The sequence below is a fragment of the Mirounga leonina genome, unplaced genomic scaffold (genome assembly GCF_011800145.1).
Source record: "Mirounga leonina isolate KUSES-001 unplaced genomic scaffold, KU_Mleo_1.0 Mir_168, whole genome shotgun sequence".
NCBI lineage: Eukaryota > Metazoa > Chordata > Mammalia > Carnivora > Phocidae > Mirounga > Mirounga leonina.
Genome location: NW_023270426.1, coordinates 46981021 through 46999548, shown reverse-complemented (window position 1 = coordinate 46999548; position 18528 = coordinate 46981021). Strand labels below are relative to the sequence as shown.

The window sequence follows — 18528 nt, the reverse complement described above, 5'->3', positions numbered from 1 at the left end:
CACTCTCTCTCTCTCTCTCTCTCTCTCTCGCAAATAAATGGATAAATCTTTAAAAAAAAAAAAATTGAAAAATTTCTCGCTGTTTTTAGAAAGGAAAAAAATAGAGTTGCTGTTGACTGAGTATGTTTTATGTTGGAATTGATTTCCAGGTGTGGAAATTCATAATGATGAGGCTTGAGCTGTAATACATCACAGTTATTGAGCTGTCAATTATTCCTTCTAGAATGTGTAAAAATCATATAATTAGCTACCCTCGGGGTTTTAAAAAACAAGTTACTGGGATATAAGCTATTACAATTTTAATTTTCATTCTGAAGCTAAGCACATTGTTTTTGCTATTTTTGGTTTATTTTGGGGGTAAACTGTCAACTCTTAAAATTACCTAATTTTTTTCATATTATAAGTAAAACCAGATGTTCATGTAGGAAGATTATAGGAAATACAAAAAGCCCATGTGCTTAATATATGGTATCTCCTACCAGCCATATATAAGTGTAACTGTATGCTTGTTTATCTTCACTTCTGTCGACAAGGGTTTTGGGGGAAGATCAAAGCCCCAAAAGGAGGTGATGTGGTTTTGGAATATAGGTGAAGTTTGGTGGGGGGAGGTCTCGAATCAACAGCCAAGAAAGAATTCTCTGGTGCAAAATGGTGGTTTTATTTTTATTTATTTATTTATTTATTTATTTATTTATTTATTTATTTATTTATTTATTTATTTATTTTTAAAGATTTTATTTATTTATATGAGAGAGAGAGACACAGCGAGAGAGGGAACACAAGCAGGGGGAGTGGGAGAGGGAGAATCAGGCCTCCCGCCAAGCAGGGAGCCCGATGCGGGGCTCGATCCCAGGACCCTGGGATCATGCCCTGAGCCGAAGGCAGACGCTGAACGACTGAGCCACCCAGGCGCCCCAAAATGGTGGTTTTTATTAAAGCACAGGGACAGGACCCTTGGGCAGAAAGAGCTGCTGCCCCTGGGGTTGTGAGGGGTGGCTGTTTATATACTATGGGGTTGGGGGAGGTTAGGAAAAAGGGAAGTTTCAAAAGGATTTTCGTATGCTAAAGAAGACTCACAGGATACTGGAGGCCTTGCCATTGTCAAGTTAAGATTGTTTTTCCCCTAACAAGGGATTAGCATTAAGATAGTTGGGAGATTCCTGGAAGGATGTCACACATGTCCCACCCAGGAATAGGGGGTGGGGGGAGGTTGCAGGGTGTCAGCTTGTGCTTTGTCTTCAGCTTGCCTTCTGTTCCCTCACCATTTATCCCCTGAACAATTTTGACCCTTAAATCTTTAAGGTTGTTGAAGGTGGAAGATCTCATCTTCTGTAACGTCTTCCTGCTGAATAGGGCAGAGAGATGTCCCTACATATGAGTCAATATTGGTCAGTTGGGGAACATATAGGGGAGTTATGAAAGGGGAGGCAGCTGAATCCAACGAGGTCAACATAGATGAACCTTCTTGAGTAGAAAGGATCTGTTAGCTGGAAGTTATGGCAGTGAAGTCTTCACACTAGGAAGGGAGACACCGGAAATGACAAAATAAGGTTAATATTGTTCTGAATAAAAGACCTTGGATAGTTGACCTTTGATAATTTTCCTCCAGTTTAGGAGTTTTAAGCAATCACTAAAGGAAAGAGATCATTTAAAGTGCCAACTTGAGTATTCATGTCAGTTAGAAACCCAGAAATATTTTTGTGGTAATCTAGAATGTATACACAACATTGTTTTTATGATAGCGCAAGTTTTGTAAAACTACTTTGCGCATTTGTATTACTTTAGTATTTAATAGAGAAATGCTATTTTGAGTGTCATTTAGGGCTTTGACCGTGTACTTAAGAGTTTTCATGTGCCAAACAATCTCCAGTCTCAAAGAGGGAACAAAGATGGATGCTAGGTGGTCATACCAATGTCATACAAAACATGTCCACCATTGTTTTAAATTTGGAAGGTTAGCTGGGTTGGTAATTGTTTTAATAATGTGTCGTGCCTCCAGGCAAAACCCAGAGTACAGTGACCTGTCCAGCCTGGGGGAAGCTATGGACAAGTTAGAGTCTCATAGCCATTGGGTCCCAGCAAGGAGCCAGTCATATAATACTGGGCCTCTTTGGAGTGCAGTGGGGATTTCAAGGGCTACTCGATTTCAAGGGCTATTCGGTTTTGGAGAGCCATCCTTTAAATTTGTGTAATAATCTCAAGCCCATATTTGATTGGGGAGTTATGTCTTGACAATAATTCCCTTTTCTTTAAGTTGCTCCATATGGCATATGGTACTAGGAAGGCATATTTGGAGTCACTGTAGATATTAATTTTTAAGACTTCTGCCAATTGTAAAGCACAGGTGGGCGCTATTAATTCTGCTTTGGGGAGGTGTATTTGCTGACAGGGCTTTGGCCTCAGCAGTCTGAGTTAAGACTGACTATAGCATACCCGGTTTTTCTTACCCCTCTTTTCCATGAAGCTACTGCCATTGGTAAACCAACTGTCACCTGCATTTTTAATAGGGGCATCTTAAATCTGGTCGACTAGAATAAACAAGATCAATAACCTCTTAACGGTTATGTTCTATACTACAGAAGTATGATGGTCAGGTCCAGGCCTAAGGGTAGCTGGGTTTAAAGTTTGACAGGTTTTAAATATATTTCAGGCATATCTATAAGCATTGCCTAGTGTTTAATAAGTCAGTTTCCCATAATCTCTTGGTGGCTTTTGGTTTCTAAGACACTCTGGACCTGATGTGAGGTCATTACAGTCATTGTCCCAAAGTAAGCTTTGAGGCTCCTACCAAAAAGACTGTTATATGCTTGGCTAAAGCCTCTATTTGCATTTGTACCTCAATAGAGGTGGCTTCTAGGATAAATATGACTAAGGGATAATTCCATCTGTTTTAGGTAAGGCATTAATATCCTAATTACAAGGAATTACTGGCAAATGAGAGAAGACTTATCAAGAGATAAGGGCATCCAAGTACATCATCCAATCCAGTCATAAAGAAAGTAGGGCCATCCATTATCTCCACAGGTCCATAGTTAACCCTATGGAGTGGGGTGTGCTCTGGCTTTTAGGGAAGGATTTTGTCATCTCAACCACACAGAACTGGTCAAGGTGCTAGTTGTGTTATATAATTTTGGGGAAATTAATCCTAAATAATCATATGCCCATGGGGTCCTGTTATTATCCCCACAGAATAACATGCAATAAGATTATCTATACAGGAGCTATTGTGTAGAAACAGAAAAGCTATTTCTGTGAAGTTTACCTCAAGTTGTCTAGCTTAAGCAAACAACATCTAAGGACAATCAAAACTAAAGGTGCATTATTGAAACATAATTTTTCTCTTTAAATAACCCTCATTTCCAGAGAAAGCCAAATCAAGACTCTTTCGTTTGTAAAACAAGTCCAATTTTAACAAACCTGGCATAATTATTTACATAAGCTCAACAAGAATAATGATCGTATACATCTTTTAGAATCTGCTCTGCTGGAACCTTTATGAGGAATCTCTAGGTTGAACTTTTAGTAGCCTCTCCAGGCCAGAAGCCAAGCCAAGTACTTGCCATCAGACATGCCTGCAATACCTGTAGATTTGAGCGAATTCCTCTTCACGAGGTCCCCAAAGTATCCTGAGGTTCCTGCACCTGCCAGGAAGTGACATTCTTTACTCACCTGGTGAGGCTGCTGGTAACTCTGTAAAGCAAGGTATCAGGCCAACATTTCCAAGCGGCTTTATAGCTCCAGGTTTCATAAAGTCAGTCTTAGTTCCTTAAAGGTGTTTGGTCAGGGGCACCTGGGTGGCTCAGTCGTTAAGCGTCTGCCTTCGGCTCTGGTCATGATCCCAGGGTCCTGGGATCGAGTCCCACATCGGGCTCCCTGCTCCGCGGGAAGCCTGCTTCTCCCTCTCCCACTCCCCCTGCTTGTGTTCCTGCTCTCTCTCTCTCTCTCTGTCAAATAAATAAATAAAATCTTAAAAAAAAAAAAGGTGTTTGATCATATCTGAGTCTATGCATGTCTCTCAAATATGACATTCCAGTCAGAGCCTTGGTAAAATAACCAACATTTCCAGTGGTGTCCTGTTACAAGGAGAAGATTCTTACTGAACTTACGCAAATGATTATGATTGCCATGGAAGAACGAATACTTACTGAGACCTTTTCAATGAGAGGGTTCAGGTAGAGAGAAAAGTTAAATGTTTTAATTTGCTTTATTATTATTTCTGTATATTACTGATGTCTTTTTTTTTTTTTTTTAAGATTTTATTTATTTATTTGACAGAGAGAGGCAGTGAGAGAGGGAACACAAGCAGGGGGAGTAGGAGAGGGAGAAGCAGGCTTCCTGCTGAGCTGGGAGCCCGATCCGGGGCTCGATCCCAAGACCCTGAGATCATGACCTGAGCCGAAGGCAGACGCTTAACGACTGAGCCACCCAGGCGCCCCTATTACTGATGTCTTAAGAGAAAGTCTTAGTCTGGAAGAGCAAATAGTAAAGAGCCAGGAGTGTTTCAAACGAGAGTCACAACACTATAATCTTTTAGTTCATTTAGTCCCATGTTACTAATTCTTGTTTAGTTTGAATGCAGCCTTAGTTCTCCTTAAAGATGAAACATTTTACAAGAGAATAACTATAAATGACAAGACTAAAAAATGGATATGGTTAAACATCTGATGAGAGGTTACAATGTAGCTGGCAAGGAAATCCGGTTATTTCTGTGACACATAACACTTTAATAATCTATAAAATAGAGTGATGATGACCTTTTACCAGAAGGTAACATACCAAACAAACAAGCCTAATTAGTCAACGAGACTTTGTTCATGATTTAAATCTTGGGCAAGTTTGTTAAAACCTTAGAAAGTTTTAAAGCACATACCTAAATAGGATTAGGATGTTAAAGACCTGATAAAGGCAAAACATAAACTGGTTTTCTGAGCAGACAAAAGAGAAAAAACCTTTGTTTACATATTCTTATCAAGAGCAGACAACAATTCAAGAAAACTTGTCTTTTTGAACAGAGAGAAAGCAGACTTTCAACCTTATACCAATGTACTTATCCACTCATTTCAATCTTAAGGTCCATCCTGACCACACCTAAAATTCCGTTCCAGAGTTTTCCCATCACAAACCTTCTACAACTTTCTTTTGCATTCAGATTTTGTCCCAAGCCATCTCTCCAAACAACCATTTAGGACAAAATTACCTTCTTTTACCTTCATTCCCATTCCTTATATCTTCCTTACATATCTTCTACATTTGTATATACAGAGTTGTTTCCCTTATTTCCATCAGTCTTAATTACATTTAGCAGAATTTTGCACTCTTAGAAACCTTAGTCTCCAGTGAAGACTAAGTAGTAACCAATTGTGGACTGTTACACCAGAATTCTTTAGATGGCAAATTTATGAATCAATTAAGCACAAAACATGCTTACCAACAGATTTAAACATCCTTAGTTTCTTTGCAATAAGAAGTCAAAAGCACAAACCTACATCTAGTAATCAATGATTTAGCCCTTTTATGCTATTTGGAAGAGACCTAGATGCCCAACAGATTTAATCCCATTTATCATCCAAGCAAAACTTTAAAATTTCAGGTTACCAGAGACTTTGAAAGCTATCTTAACAATTACCCATGAAAACTTTGAGACAATCATCATTTTAGTCATCTTTTTGCTAAACAATTTGCAAAGAGATAACACGAGCTTATTTGACCTTCAGCAAACCTGGATAGAATAAAAGTTTCACGTTTACTGCTGATAACTTAAAAGACATGTCTATCTTAATTAAACCAATAACCTTAAATTAGTTTAAATATTGAATTATGTTCCACCTGGATCCTCTCCATTGTCAATTTTTACCTGAGACACTAGTGAGGAAATCTGGAGTAGGTGGTATTAAGTCCAGGGGGTGCTCTTCTTGCTCCTTGACAGTGAAGGGAGAAGGAGCCATGGTGCCTGAGGCACTGAGGATAGTCTAGAAGCCAGTTATGCATGTCGCACCCAAGGTGGTGCAAAAACAGGAGAAGAGGGAGGGGGAGATAGAAGAGGCAAAGTGCTGGGGTGCCTGGGTGGCTCAGTCGTTAAGCGTCTGCCTTCGGCTCAGGTCATGATCCCAGGGTCCTGGGATCGAGCCCCGCATTGGGCTCCCTGCTCCATGGGAAGCCTGCTTCTCCCTCTCCTGCTCCCCCTGCTTGTGTTCCCTCTCTCGCTGCGTCTCTCTCTGTCAAATAAATAAAATCTTTAAAAAAAAAAAAAAGAGGCAAAGTGCTGCCAGAAGGCAGAGAAGAGGGTTCCTGGTTCTAGAGCTCACCAGCTCCAACAGAGGAGCAGACGCCATGTTTCCCCGCCAACAAGGGGGGGAATAAGCAGTCCATGTCCGAAAGAAGACAGGGAATTTCCCCAAAACAAAGGGAGTTTCAGCAGCTGCTTGGGAATATTCCTTAAGATCCTTGTCCTGAGGTAGACTAACCACAGATGGCTCCAGTTATAGCCATTAACCCAGGAAATGAGGGAGAAGCCCCTACATCTATTAGGAAGAACAGTGAGAGAGAGTCAGAGTCCCCTTTGGGGTGGCCTGTGTTTCCTCCAGCAAACCTGGGTTTACTTGAAGGGGCCTATTTAGATAATTATCATCCAATATGTTGGGGAGGGTGGGTTACAAGCCAACACATTCAGTCAAACACATTCTGCAAGAGGCCCTTAGGTCGGGGTCCTGGTGTAGAGCAGTGAAGGCCTACGTACAAGCAGTGAAGGTACCGTAGGTCCATCTGCCCTGTTTCCTGCAGAAGAGATCTAACTGACAGATCCTGAGGCCATGCAGTGTTACAGGAGCTCAGTCCTTTCCTAAATTTTGCAATCTGAATTGTTTCCAGTAGGTTAAAAGGCACCCTTCCTTGGGAACCGAAGAAGAAGCCTAATGAGGCCATGTTCCCAGAAAAGTAAAGGAGGTCCATTACCAAATCCCCCCTGACTCCCAGGTGGCGTCCCACACAGGTTATGTCAGAGGTTTCGTGTGTCAAAAGTGACCAGAGTCATCCCTCAAACAAAAACACTGTTGATCACCATCCTGCCTTCCTGTGAAGGCATTCCTGCCATAAAAGGCCCTGAAGGGATGCCGGCATCCCTCCCCTCCCCCCCCCAATCACATCCTAGACTGCCTATGGGTGCCTGGTGAATGGACTGAAAAACGATGCTGTGCCGTCCTGTGCCCTGATGGTTGCATACTGCCCTGCCATTTCTAACCCATGGAAGATACTGGAAAAGTTTTACAAGGGGGAAATTACCAAATTTTGTAGCTTTAAGTAGTTAGTAGAGGACATTGACGGTGAATAGTAAAGATGGAAATCCATCATGGTCTAAGTGACATTCCAACACATGTGGTCTTTATAAAGTCAACTTCCCTAGGAAATGGTCCCCAGTTGGGTTTTAATTCCATCTGGTACTGGTTTCAGCTGGCTCCCAGTGGAGGTCCCACGGCCAGAAGCAGCTAGACCAGGGATGTGGAGGGGACCACATTAGATCAGTCAGGAGGAAACTTCACATGGGAGTCTTAAGGTTGGCAGCCATCCTGGTGACTTAGGTGTCCCCAAGACAGACAACTTTGTATAAGGACAGGAATAAAGAGTGGGCATCAAGTTTCTGGGTTTTATTACCATCCCGGACAGGGCACTAACTTCCAGCCAAAAGGCAGGCTTTCTCCTCCCCAGAGAGTAGCCATGGGCTAGAGGATTACAGCCTGAGCTATTGACATGAAAATGTTCCAATAAGACCATACTCCTTGAAGAGCTACAGAAATTGAAAGTAAAGGAAAAGAGAAAGTACTCACCAAGTTTGTACCGAAGCTCAGAGTTCAGATGCAAAGACTCAAAGCCCCACGTTGGGCACCGTAGGATGTGGTTTTGGAATATAGGTGAAGTTTGGTGGGGGGAGGTCTCGAGTCAACAGCCAAGAAAGAATTCTTGAGACGTCTCTGGTGTAGAATGGTGGCTATATTAAAGCACAGACACAGGACCCTTGGGCAGAAGGAGCTGCTGCCCCTGGGGTTGTGGGGGAGCTTATTATATACTATGGGGTCGGGGAGGTTAGGAAAAAGGGAGGTTTCAAAAGGATTTTCATGTGTTAAAGAAGACTGGGGGGGGAGGGATACTGGAGGCCTTGCCATTGTCAAAGTTGTTTTCTCCTCTAGCAAGGCATTAACATTAAGATAGTTGGGAGATTCCTGGAAGGATGTCATACATGTCCCACCCAGGAATAGGGGGTAGGGGGAGGTTGCAGGGTGTCAGCTTGTGCTTTGTCTTCAGCTTGCCTTCTGTTCCCTCATCAGAGGTACGTTGTGCTAATAATAAGTACATTTGTTAACTAGTTTCAGATTTTTTTTTATTGTTTATTAATATGATTAGGTAGACTTTCTTAAAAAAAAAAAGTTTACTGGTCATTGGCATTTATTCTTTAATGACTCACTTATCCATGCCCCTTAATATTTTTATCTGGTTTTAGAGGTTTTTTTCCTCTGTTGATTTAGAAGATACGGAGGATTAGCTTTTCATTTTTCAATTATTTTTTTCCTTTTTTAGTTTTTTAAACTTTTGATTGTTGGTTTTGTCATATAAAAGTTTTATACTTTCATGTAATTAATCCCTCAGTCTTTGATGTACTTATTTCTACATTTGGTATCATGCTTAAAAAAACATTCCCTACTTTAAATAATTATATTTACTGGGTTTTTAATAGTTTCTTCTAATATATTGTTAGTACATCTGGATTTTTTAAGATTATGGTATAATGTAGGAATCTGTGTTTTATTTTAGTGGCATTTGTTAAATAAACAATCATTTTTCCATCCATCTAAAATGTACTTCCCTCTTTCTCTTTTAATGAAGAAAATGGTTAAGGGTACTTCAGTTTTTTTCTCACTGACCCCCTGTGGTATCAAGTTAAATATCCAGTTTTTAAGTGAACTAGGGCCTTTAGGACCTCTGTTTTTATACTTTTTTTCCCCTTCCTTTTGATATTTTGAGCCTTCTATATATTTTTTTTTTAGATTTTTTAATTTATTTATTTGACAGAGAGAGATATAGCGAGAGAGGGAATACAAGCAGGGGGAATGGGAGAGGAGGAAGCAGGCTTCCTGCTGAGCAGGGAGTCAGAGATGTGAAGCTCCATCCCAGGACCCTGGGATCATGACCTGAGCCGGAAGTAGACGCTTAATGACTGAGCCACCCAGGCGCCCCTATATTCTAAATTATTCTATATTCTTGTGTGAGTACTACTTTTGCATGGATTTTAGACACTGATTCAGATTATAACCTTATTTTGGTTCTTATCAAACATTTACGATGTTCTAATTATTGAACAAAACCTAAATGTTTCTGTCATCTGTAGCTTCAGAAATTACTTTTTAATCTTAAATTCATTCCTTAAGGTTTACTGTATATGTAAGACACTGTACTAGGCATGGAGATATACATGATCCTGCCTGAGGGCCCTACCTATGTAATGGGAAAACAGGCTAGTTAACAGGCAGTTATGAAGCACTATTAGCACTAAGAGGTTTTTGAGGCGGGGATGATGGCCTCCCAGAGAAAACAACATCTTAGGTAAAACCGTAAGAATGAGTAGGCTGAGTAGCTATTAACCAGGTGAGCAGCCTAGAGTGTTTGCTTGTAGGGGCTGAGAAGAAGGAAAAAATTTGGAAACCAGAAGCAAAAAAAGGGGGGGGGGGGCATTTTGCCCCGGGGAAACTGAAAGGCCTTATCTTTGGAGGGTGGAGCTGATGGAGAGGAGGGAGTGGTTAGACTGGCTAGCAAGTTACAGAAGAATCCTTATAGAGCCTCGGGCAATGGATTTTAAGCAAGTGAAGTTTTCAGGTTTACAGTCTAGAAAAATCATTCTTGGTCCCTGCAGTGAGGAGAATGGATTGAAGTTGACAGTTGTGAACTGGGGGCTTCCCAAACTTTTTCAGTCTTGCAGGTTAGAATTAAAGATAGCCTAAATTAACATAGAGTAGTAGGAATAGACACTGATAAACTTAGATATCTAGAAAGTAAGATTAAAGGGTGTGGTGAATGAATGAGGGGAGTGGGAGGAATCCAGGACAGGCCCAGCAGTCTGCTTTCGATTGGTGTAGAGGTAGGGGAAGAAACAGGTTTTAGACATGTTGCATGTGAACTGCATCATTAACCTGAGGAGATCTTAAGTATTATTGGATGCAAAGGTCTAACACTTAGGAGAGAGATGGATAACCTATGAATTTGGGAATCACCTCATGATGACCAAAGCCTTAGAAATGAGTAAGTGCTGTGGGGAGAGCAAGTGTGGAACCCTGAGGAACACCCACATTTAATTCCAAAGAAGAGGCTTGGGTAGAGAGGAACTGGGAAATTAGGATCCAAGCTGGCGAGAGAACTCTTCAAAGAGAGTCAGTCATTCACATAAATGCTGCTAATGGGGCAAGTAAGCATAAAGATTGGTGTGTCCTGTAGATTTAGTAATGAATAGTTCTTTTGCATGGTAAGCATGATGAGATAAAAGGGTTTGTTTTTTTTTAAGTTGCTTTTTAATAAGGGAAATTTTTTCTGTTTTCTTTAAGTGATTTTTTTCTCCCATGTGTTTGAATAATAGGAAGGTCCAAACAGTCTGATTAATGAAGAAGAGTTCTTTGATGCTGTGGAAGCTGCTCTTGACAGACAAGATAAAATAGAGGAACAGGTATATCTTTTATTAAAAATTCTAACACTAGGCATTCCTTGATGTATGTTATTTTATATAAATGGAATTTGAAAACTGTGAACCTAATAAAAATGAACTGTGAACCTAGAAAATGAACTGTGTCTATACTGAGTCACAAATGTAGAAGAATCTTTACAAGTCAGTTCCTTCATTGATGAATTTTTAAGCAGTAGAAAGGAGACCACTGATCACTTAAAGGAATCACGCATAATTAACATGAAACTAAATGGAAATATTCTGCCTATTCCCCTTGAAGTATCCAACTTTATTGTCTATTAAGAACAAGCATATGTTTAATCTGAGTGAAACAGTCTGAATTTCTCTGTATCACAGTTACCAACCATATGAATTCACAAGGAAGATGACCAAGAATTAACCCCTTTATTGCTTTCACCACCTTCACCTTCAATATCTTCCTCACTTTTAACTTTGCTCAGTATTTTATCATTATCAAATTCACAGCAGTTATACCCAGCTATTTCTGTGGAAATTGAAGGAAAACATTTCTTAAATCCTTCAACTCTAGTCTCAGGATTAATTTGATCCTTTGCATCCTTTTAATTCTGTAACAATGCAGTTACCATATATTACCACTAGATGGTACTTAAGGGTGAATTTTAGTTACTCTTCCCAGGGCTTTAAGTATCTTGCAAATAAATTCGTAAATGTATCGGTTATACTACAAATGAACTTGCATAGAAAAGTTGGCTTTTTCATTCCTGTCATTGCTGAGGTAGTCATGGCCATTATGCCTATTCACTGGTCTGTCTCCCTGAGGGTAAATCACCTGCAATAGTAACTTTTGCTTTTCATGTTTATCTTTCATTATTTTTTTTCTAAATCAGTGATAAAAAGTTTTTGTTACATTCATTTATAAAGCTTATTAGTCATTTTTTATGCTGTAAAAAGATGCTATGCAGCATTCAATAAGAATGGAAGCTTTCAGTTCCTAAATGAGCTCCATTTTTAGATGCCGAAAGTATTACCTGAAGAAGTATCTTAGTGTTGGCTTTTTAAATGTTTTTTTTTTCTTCTTATTCTTCACGTTGATGTTTTTTTGTTTTGTTTTTGTTTTAATCTAAGTTGTGGTATTTTGGGGAGAGTAGGTCAAGACAACTTCAGTCTTAGTCTTGCCAGTGACTATGTGGCTGTAAACTTGCTGCTTAAATTCTCTGGGCCTTGGTTTTCTAATATGTAAAACAAGGAGTTACACAAGATGGTTCAAATCATCACTTCTGACTCTAAAATGCTACTCTACCAAATACAGTGGTTGAGTTGGAGTTTAAGAGGATCGATGAAAACTTTTGTAAACTTTAGAAAAAAAAATATTCATGGGTCTATTTGATTTTAGTCTGTTCTTGACACTGTGGTAGATACTCTGCAGAATGGGTCATTAAACAGACCATGATCTCATGATCTCACCTCATGGGCATGTTGATATCACAAGGGTAATTATAGTGTGGTAATGCTCTAGAATAGTAAGCGTCAGTAATCCATGAAATTAGTTCCAAAGATTCAGATCATTTCCCTCGTTGTATACAGTAAATTTTGCACAGGACTCCCAGCAGCACAGCCACTACTAAGGTATTCTTCAATGACACATTTTTGAGTTTACATGGTTCTACATTATTTACCAACATAAGGAAAGAAATTTTCAGTGAAGTGGTGAGTGAGCAATGAGATCTTAGCAGTTCTGTTCAGATAGTGTTGAATAGAAATTACCACTTGTCTTCTGCATAGTTAGAAGATGAGCACACACACAACACAGCACGGCTTCTGGTACTTTATATTTAGTAGATACTGAATAAGTGAGAAGAAACTGGGCAAGTTCAGGAGGAGGAAGGAAGTTAAGTGGCAGTTTAACAGGAGTGACACAGTGGGTTGAAGGCTGAACACGTTCATGGAAAGGAGATAAAGATATCCGTGCTATGTTCTTTGTAACACAACTGAAGCAAATGACAGTGGTTCAAGTGGTATGGCCCTGCACAACCCTGATGAAGTGGAATGATTAGAATAATTTGGCCAGAGTTTAGATATAAGAAATTACTTCAACAGCAGTGTTAATACGGATTCATGGTAAATAATGCCATACCGGTATTGGAGAGTCTGGCAAATTTAAAGAACCAATCCCTACTCAAAGTGGTATGTATGGAGTCTGAAAGAAGAGATTGAATTAGAATACATGAAGTAAGTGTCAGGACATGGCAAGGCTTGAACCTTCAGAGTATTTTTGTAATTCAAATATTTATAAGTACTAAAGTGTTCAGTCATTAAATGTTGGTAGTTTCAGGTTATAGTATTCATTCTTAAGCTGCAAAGTATACCTTAAAACCCTCCCACCTAATGTTAAATGTTTTCTTAGTCACAGAGTGAAAAGGTCAGATTACACTGGCCTACGTCCATGCCATCTGGAGATGCCTTTTCTTCTGTGGGGACTCATAGATTTGTCCAAAAGGTAAGCTAATGTCAGAGTTTACTGGAAATATATATTGTTCTTCACTGTTGATGGAACTATCTTGTTGTATAAGTTTTCCCTTTTCTTGAATTTAGGAATGAGATTTTTTTGGTATTGTATACTTTCTTCCATATACATCCTCCAAAACAGTTAGAAATTTTCTTCTGAATATGTTCTTTCTTTTTTGTTTAAGGGGAAAGGGGGGATGGGGGATATAGGGAATGGCTAGTCCAAAATAGTTAACCAGAAGCAGAACCAGTTATGTTAAATCACTTTTTCTTTGGGGTTAAGTGATATTATTTTGTATTATTGGAAGCACTGCATTCTTTTTAGAAAGATTTTGGAGCATAAACCATAATAGGTGCATGAAGTCAGCACTTGCTGCTAAGCTTGTTTCATATAGTGCTTTGTTCTCTCTTTCTTTATCTTGTGTTTGGAAGTTGGTACTGAATGCTCTGTTGTGCCTTTGTTCTGATTACTTGGTTTTTTCTTTGTCTGTCTCTGGTAGCCCTATAGTCGCTCTTCCTCCATGTCTTCCATTGATCTAGTCAGTGCCTCTGACGATGTTCACAGATTCAGCTCCCAGGTACTGTATGACCGTATAGAGTGGACTTGAGTCTGTCTGTGCTATATTTCGGCCTGCTTTCCCAGTTCCTAGATATCTTTTGGTTAGGCCACTTGTTTTGGTTTTGAGTTTTAAATAGTAACAATAAGCATTAAAAAGGCAAAAAAAAGGCCTTCCTTATCTACTAAATAGTTCCTCTGTCAGGCTTGCATGTGCCCTTTGTATCCTCTGCTGTGAATAGCTTGGAATTTTGCCATATAGGAGGTACTCCTGAAAGATTTCAAATTGAAGTGAAACAAGTAGAAGATACCTGGTTTTTAAATACCATGTAGTATCTATTTCTTCAGACAGGATTCAGCAACTTTGATGAGCATGGTTTACAGGATACGTTACAGCATAAAAGCAGGTTTAAGCAGCCCCACTTCTAATCTAATTTAAAGTATCTCATAATTCAACAAGGAAGTTTCTTTTTAAAATATTTGTCTCATTACTCTTGTCAAACTAAGCTCCATTGAACTGATTTTATTTTTGTTATGCACATTACCCTTGAATGTTGTAAATTAATATTCTTGTTCAGATGCATTATTAAGTATTTAGGAATTTAAGACAGGAAGCTAGATGATTGCAGTTCCTGCCTCCATAATAAAGTCAAAGTATTATCCAAGGAATGTTTTTTAATATCAGCATTAGTTTTTAAAGTTTTTCAATCCTTATATCTTTGCCATTCAGCTTTGTATTTTTATGGTGATTGTATTTTACGTTATGTTAGCTTATGTTAAGAAGCTGAGCTCTCTAGTGTGAATGACTGAGTTTAAATCCTGGTTAGTTGTATGATCATGGACAACTTTTTTAACTCTTCTGTGCTTCACTTCTGTGATTTAGCTAGGACTGTGATCTCGCTAAAGCCTGGCATTTTGTAAATGCTAGATATGTGTGAGCTTTTATTAGCTATTATATAGCTATCTATTAGCTATTATTATACAATTTCTTTGAATAATCAAAATTTTCTACATTATTTTTTATCTATCAGAGTATACTTGACCCTTGAATAACATGGGGGTTGGAGCACCGACCCCCCCTCAGTCAAAAATCCACATACAACTTTTGCTTCCCAAAAACTTAACTACTAATAGTTCATAATAGTTTATAATAATATAAACAGTTGATTAACATATATTTTATGTTATATGTATCATATACTGTATTCTTACAATAAGGTAACTTAGAGAAAGAAAAATGTTATTAAGAAAATTGTAAAGAAGAGAAAATACATTTACAGTACTGCTCTATATTTATTAAAACAAATCCACATATAAGTGGACCTGTGCAGTTCAAACTCGTATTGTTCAAGGGTCAACTGTATTCCGTAATTGTTTTTTAAAGTCATAATTTAGAACAGATTTCTTAGTTTACACTTATGAATAAAATTTACATTTGTTTAACTATGCAGTAAAGAAGAAAATGAAGGTTAAGACTCAAAGTGTATTTTTTTACTTTTGCTGCTTTTTTTTCTCCTTGAACTTTTTTGAGAAAGAGATGTATCAGTTCTGCATCAGAAATCGCCCAGAACCAAACTTATTCCAGTATTTCTTAATTTTGTTCATTTATGAAAGCTTTTTAAAAGCATCTCATATTCGCAATAAATCATTGACAAAACTAGATAATATTGGGATACTTTGGTTTATTCTGCTACACTCCACCTGGCATTAAAATAATAAAGTAACAGACTAAAGCTCATCAGTACTGGTCACCATGTACCCTTAAATTATACAAATACACAGGCTATAAATGAAAATGTAATGAGAGCAGTAAAAGAGGGTAAGCCACAATAGATGCCTAAGAATTAAGGCTTCAGGGGGCGCCTGGGTGGCTCAGTTGGTTAAGCCACTGCCTTCGGCTCAGGTCATGATCCTGGAGTCCCGGGATCGAGTCCCGCATCAGGCTCCCTCCTCGGCGGGGAGTCTGCTTCTCCCTCTGACCCTCCCCCCTCTCATGTGCTTTCTCTCTCTCTCATTCTCTCTCTCAAATAAATAAATAAAATTAAAAAAAAAAAAAAAAGAATTAAGGCTTCAGAATGCCCACCTTGGACCCAAGCTATAGAGCTTTAAAACACCTAAAATTCTTCAAGTATAGATGAATATATTAGAGACACAGGAGCCCAGATTTTTACAAGACTTTGCCAAATTGTAGCATACTTTTTAATATTTTGTGTAACTTGTGTATAAGTTGAGAAAGATCTTTCTGGTGAAATTTTTTAAATATATGATGCTCATGATAATTCAGATTCTGTTTTTAGCTTTTAATTATTGTACTGTTTTATATGCCAAAAGAGGCAAAATTGCAGGAAAAATGACATTGAGCTCTTTAAGTATTTATTGTCCTTGCTAAAGTATTTGTTGTCATTAGCAGACTTGGGCTCTGGCAGTTAAGCTCTTTCCCCCCTTTATGTCCATAGTGACACTTTATTATTGTCGTAATTATTTATTTAACCCCTCCCCTGTTTATTGTACAATAATACCTTCTAATTTAGCAGAACTAGAAAGTAGAGTAGATAAAATCACATACTGATAAACACACACACTTTAGTAATTGTCTTTTTCTACAAAGTAGGCAATTTCGCATATACTATTTTGTAACCAGCTTTTTTTTGTTTTTGTTTTTGGTTTTTTGTTTATAATTAAGCCCATTTTCCCATCGGTAAACATGGGTCCTAATCTCCTTGTCTGTTACTATGGATGTGCATACAGGACTTACCTACTCACCTAATATTGAACATTTATTTTCAGTTTGTCTCTATTATAAATAAATATTATAAATAGTGTTACAGGAGCATCCTGATATACAGAACATCCATGTGTGTGTATATATATATCTTTGTACACTTTGTACAGTTATTTCCTTAGAATACATTTCTAGAAGTAGAATTAAGACAAAAGCCATAAACACTTCTGAGGTTTTTTATTCTTAATGCCAAACTGTTCATTTAAAAAGTTGAACCAGCTACACTCCCAGTTCAGTTTTCTTTTGTTACGTTGACACTGAGTATTATAATTCAGCTAATTTTTGCCAGTCTGATAGACTAAAAGTAGTATTTTTGCTTCTTGGCCTTTTGCATTTCTTCGGTGAATTGACTATTCATGTCCTGTCCATTTTTCTTTTGGGTTAACAGTACACTGTTAATTTGTTATTAATAAATTATTCTATCCAACAAATCCCTCTGACTGTGTAACAATAAGCATAGTTGTATTCCTTTCACATGAGTAAGAGAAAAGAGGTCTGAGCAGTCTTTGAATCCTTCTGGACTTTTGTTCATTAGAATTTTGTTCATTACATTTTTGTTTTATCATCAATAAAAATTTCTGAATTGATAATGTTAGAAAAATCCAGTTAGCCTCCATTTGACATACTGAGTGACTCAAATGGGAGGTGGAAGAAAAGACTAGAATTGGTGTGCCATCATCTCTTATTTTAAATGTGCTTTATCTCCATTTTTCATAGGTCATTTGCTAAGATGCTGTGTATGTCAGCTTATTTTCAACTCTAGGTCCAAAAAAATCAAGGGCATGATTCCTGAAATTATTTTAGTCTGATTAAAACTAGTGAACACTATTAAAGCAGATGAAACCTGCCTTAGTGATTTTGATCCAGTCTTTTGTTTTTTAAAGTGATAGCAGATGTTACTAGTAATAATATTTCCTAGTGTATCAAATTTTGAGCCTACTAAAATGGTAAATTTGGCTTGTGTTTATTCTTGTCATCCAACTTAATGGCCCCTTGTTTCCCAATTATTTTTGATATTTAGTCATAACTAAAAACAATAAACAGAGCAGATCATTAGGGTAGATTCGAATTGTCAGTGTGGTCACGAATGCCCGAGTCACTGCCCCAATAGTAAGTAACACTTACTACTTCAGATTTTATTGCAGTGAACGTGAAATTCATTATTATAGTGAGATTTTACCTGTATCACCTCTCTTCTTAATCTCAGTGATATTACCTCAAGGAAGATGCCATAATGGATAAAGATACCATGATGAAAGCTTTGCAGAGATGGTTACTACAGTAATTGGGTACTTCGATTTCTTTAATTTCCTAGAAGCACAGCACTAAATTCATCTTGTTTATTTCTTTGTTGAACTTTTTCAAGCCCTCTTAAGTCAGGGAAGTACGTAAGAACAAAAGGCTGAACACTTCTCCGTAGGTGCAGTGGTAACAGTAGTAATACTATTTTTCATCTGTCTAAGAAGACGATGTTAAATGTGCTTCCTGTACATTCTTTGAACCTCTGTAAATAGCTTTCACTTCATATTTGTGAACTCTGGTTTCTTTGGGATCAAAACACAAAAATATCTTCTTGTTATTCAAACATTTGAAATAAGTTAGCAGGAATCCTCTCCCAAACAAAAATACAATTACCTGCATACTTTATGACAAAAGAGCTTAAACTGGCACTAAATTTTTTTGAAACAGAACTCTTTTTTAACAGAGTAAAATCCTTTACATTCTTCTTTCACAAGTGGTCTACTTAAAGTAGGTCTTTTTCTGGAAAGCATTTCTTTCTGCTTCTAATCTCATAATAAATGTTGGTGTTCTCAACTGCTAGTATCCCACCTACAAAGTACATATTCATATCTAAAAATTTTTAAGATCTTTGGTTCTAAAAAGGGTAAAAGTTTTTCCCAATCAGTGTGGACACAGATAAATGAGTCAAGCCAGTGCTACAGCAGTTGTTCGATTTATGCATACTAACTGGAACTCTCTTTGTTCCTTCCTCTTTGGGAACTC

The 18528-nt window shown here is 38.0% G+C and overlaps 1 protein-coding gene across 2 annotated transcripts in view; it reads left to right on the top strand.

Moving 5' to 3' along the window:
* Positions 1-18528, top strand: part of CERT1 (ceramide transporter 1) — a 112757-nt gene that overhangs the window by 76563 nt on the left and 17666 nt on the right. The window contains exons 9-11 of one of the 2 annotated variants that reach the window (XM_035014662.1): positions 10616-10702; positions 13086-13178; positions 13687-13764. In XM_035014662.1, coding sequence (XP_034870553.1) covers positions 10616-10702; positions 13086-13178; positions 13687-13764 — 258 coding nt within the window. The remainder of the gene's footprint in view (positions 1-10615; positions 10703-13085; positions 13179-13686; positions 13765-18528) is intronic. The other variant, XM_035014663.1, reaches the window with a different exon arrangement.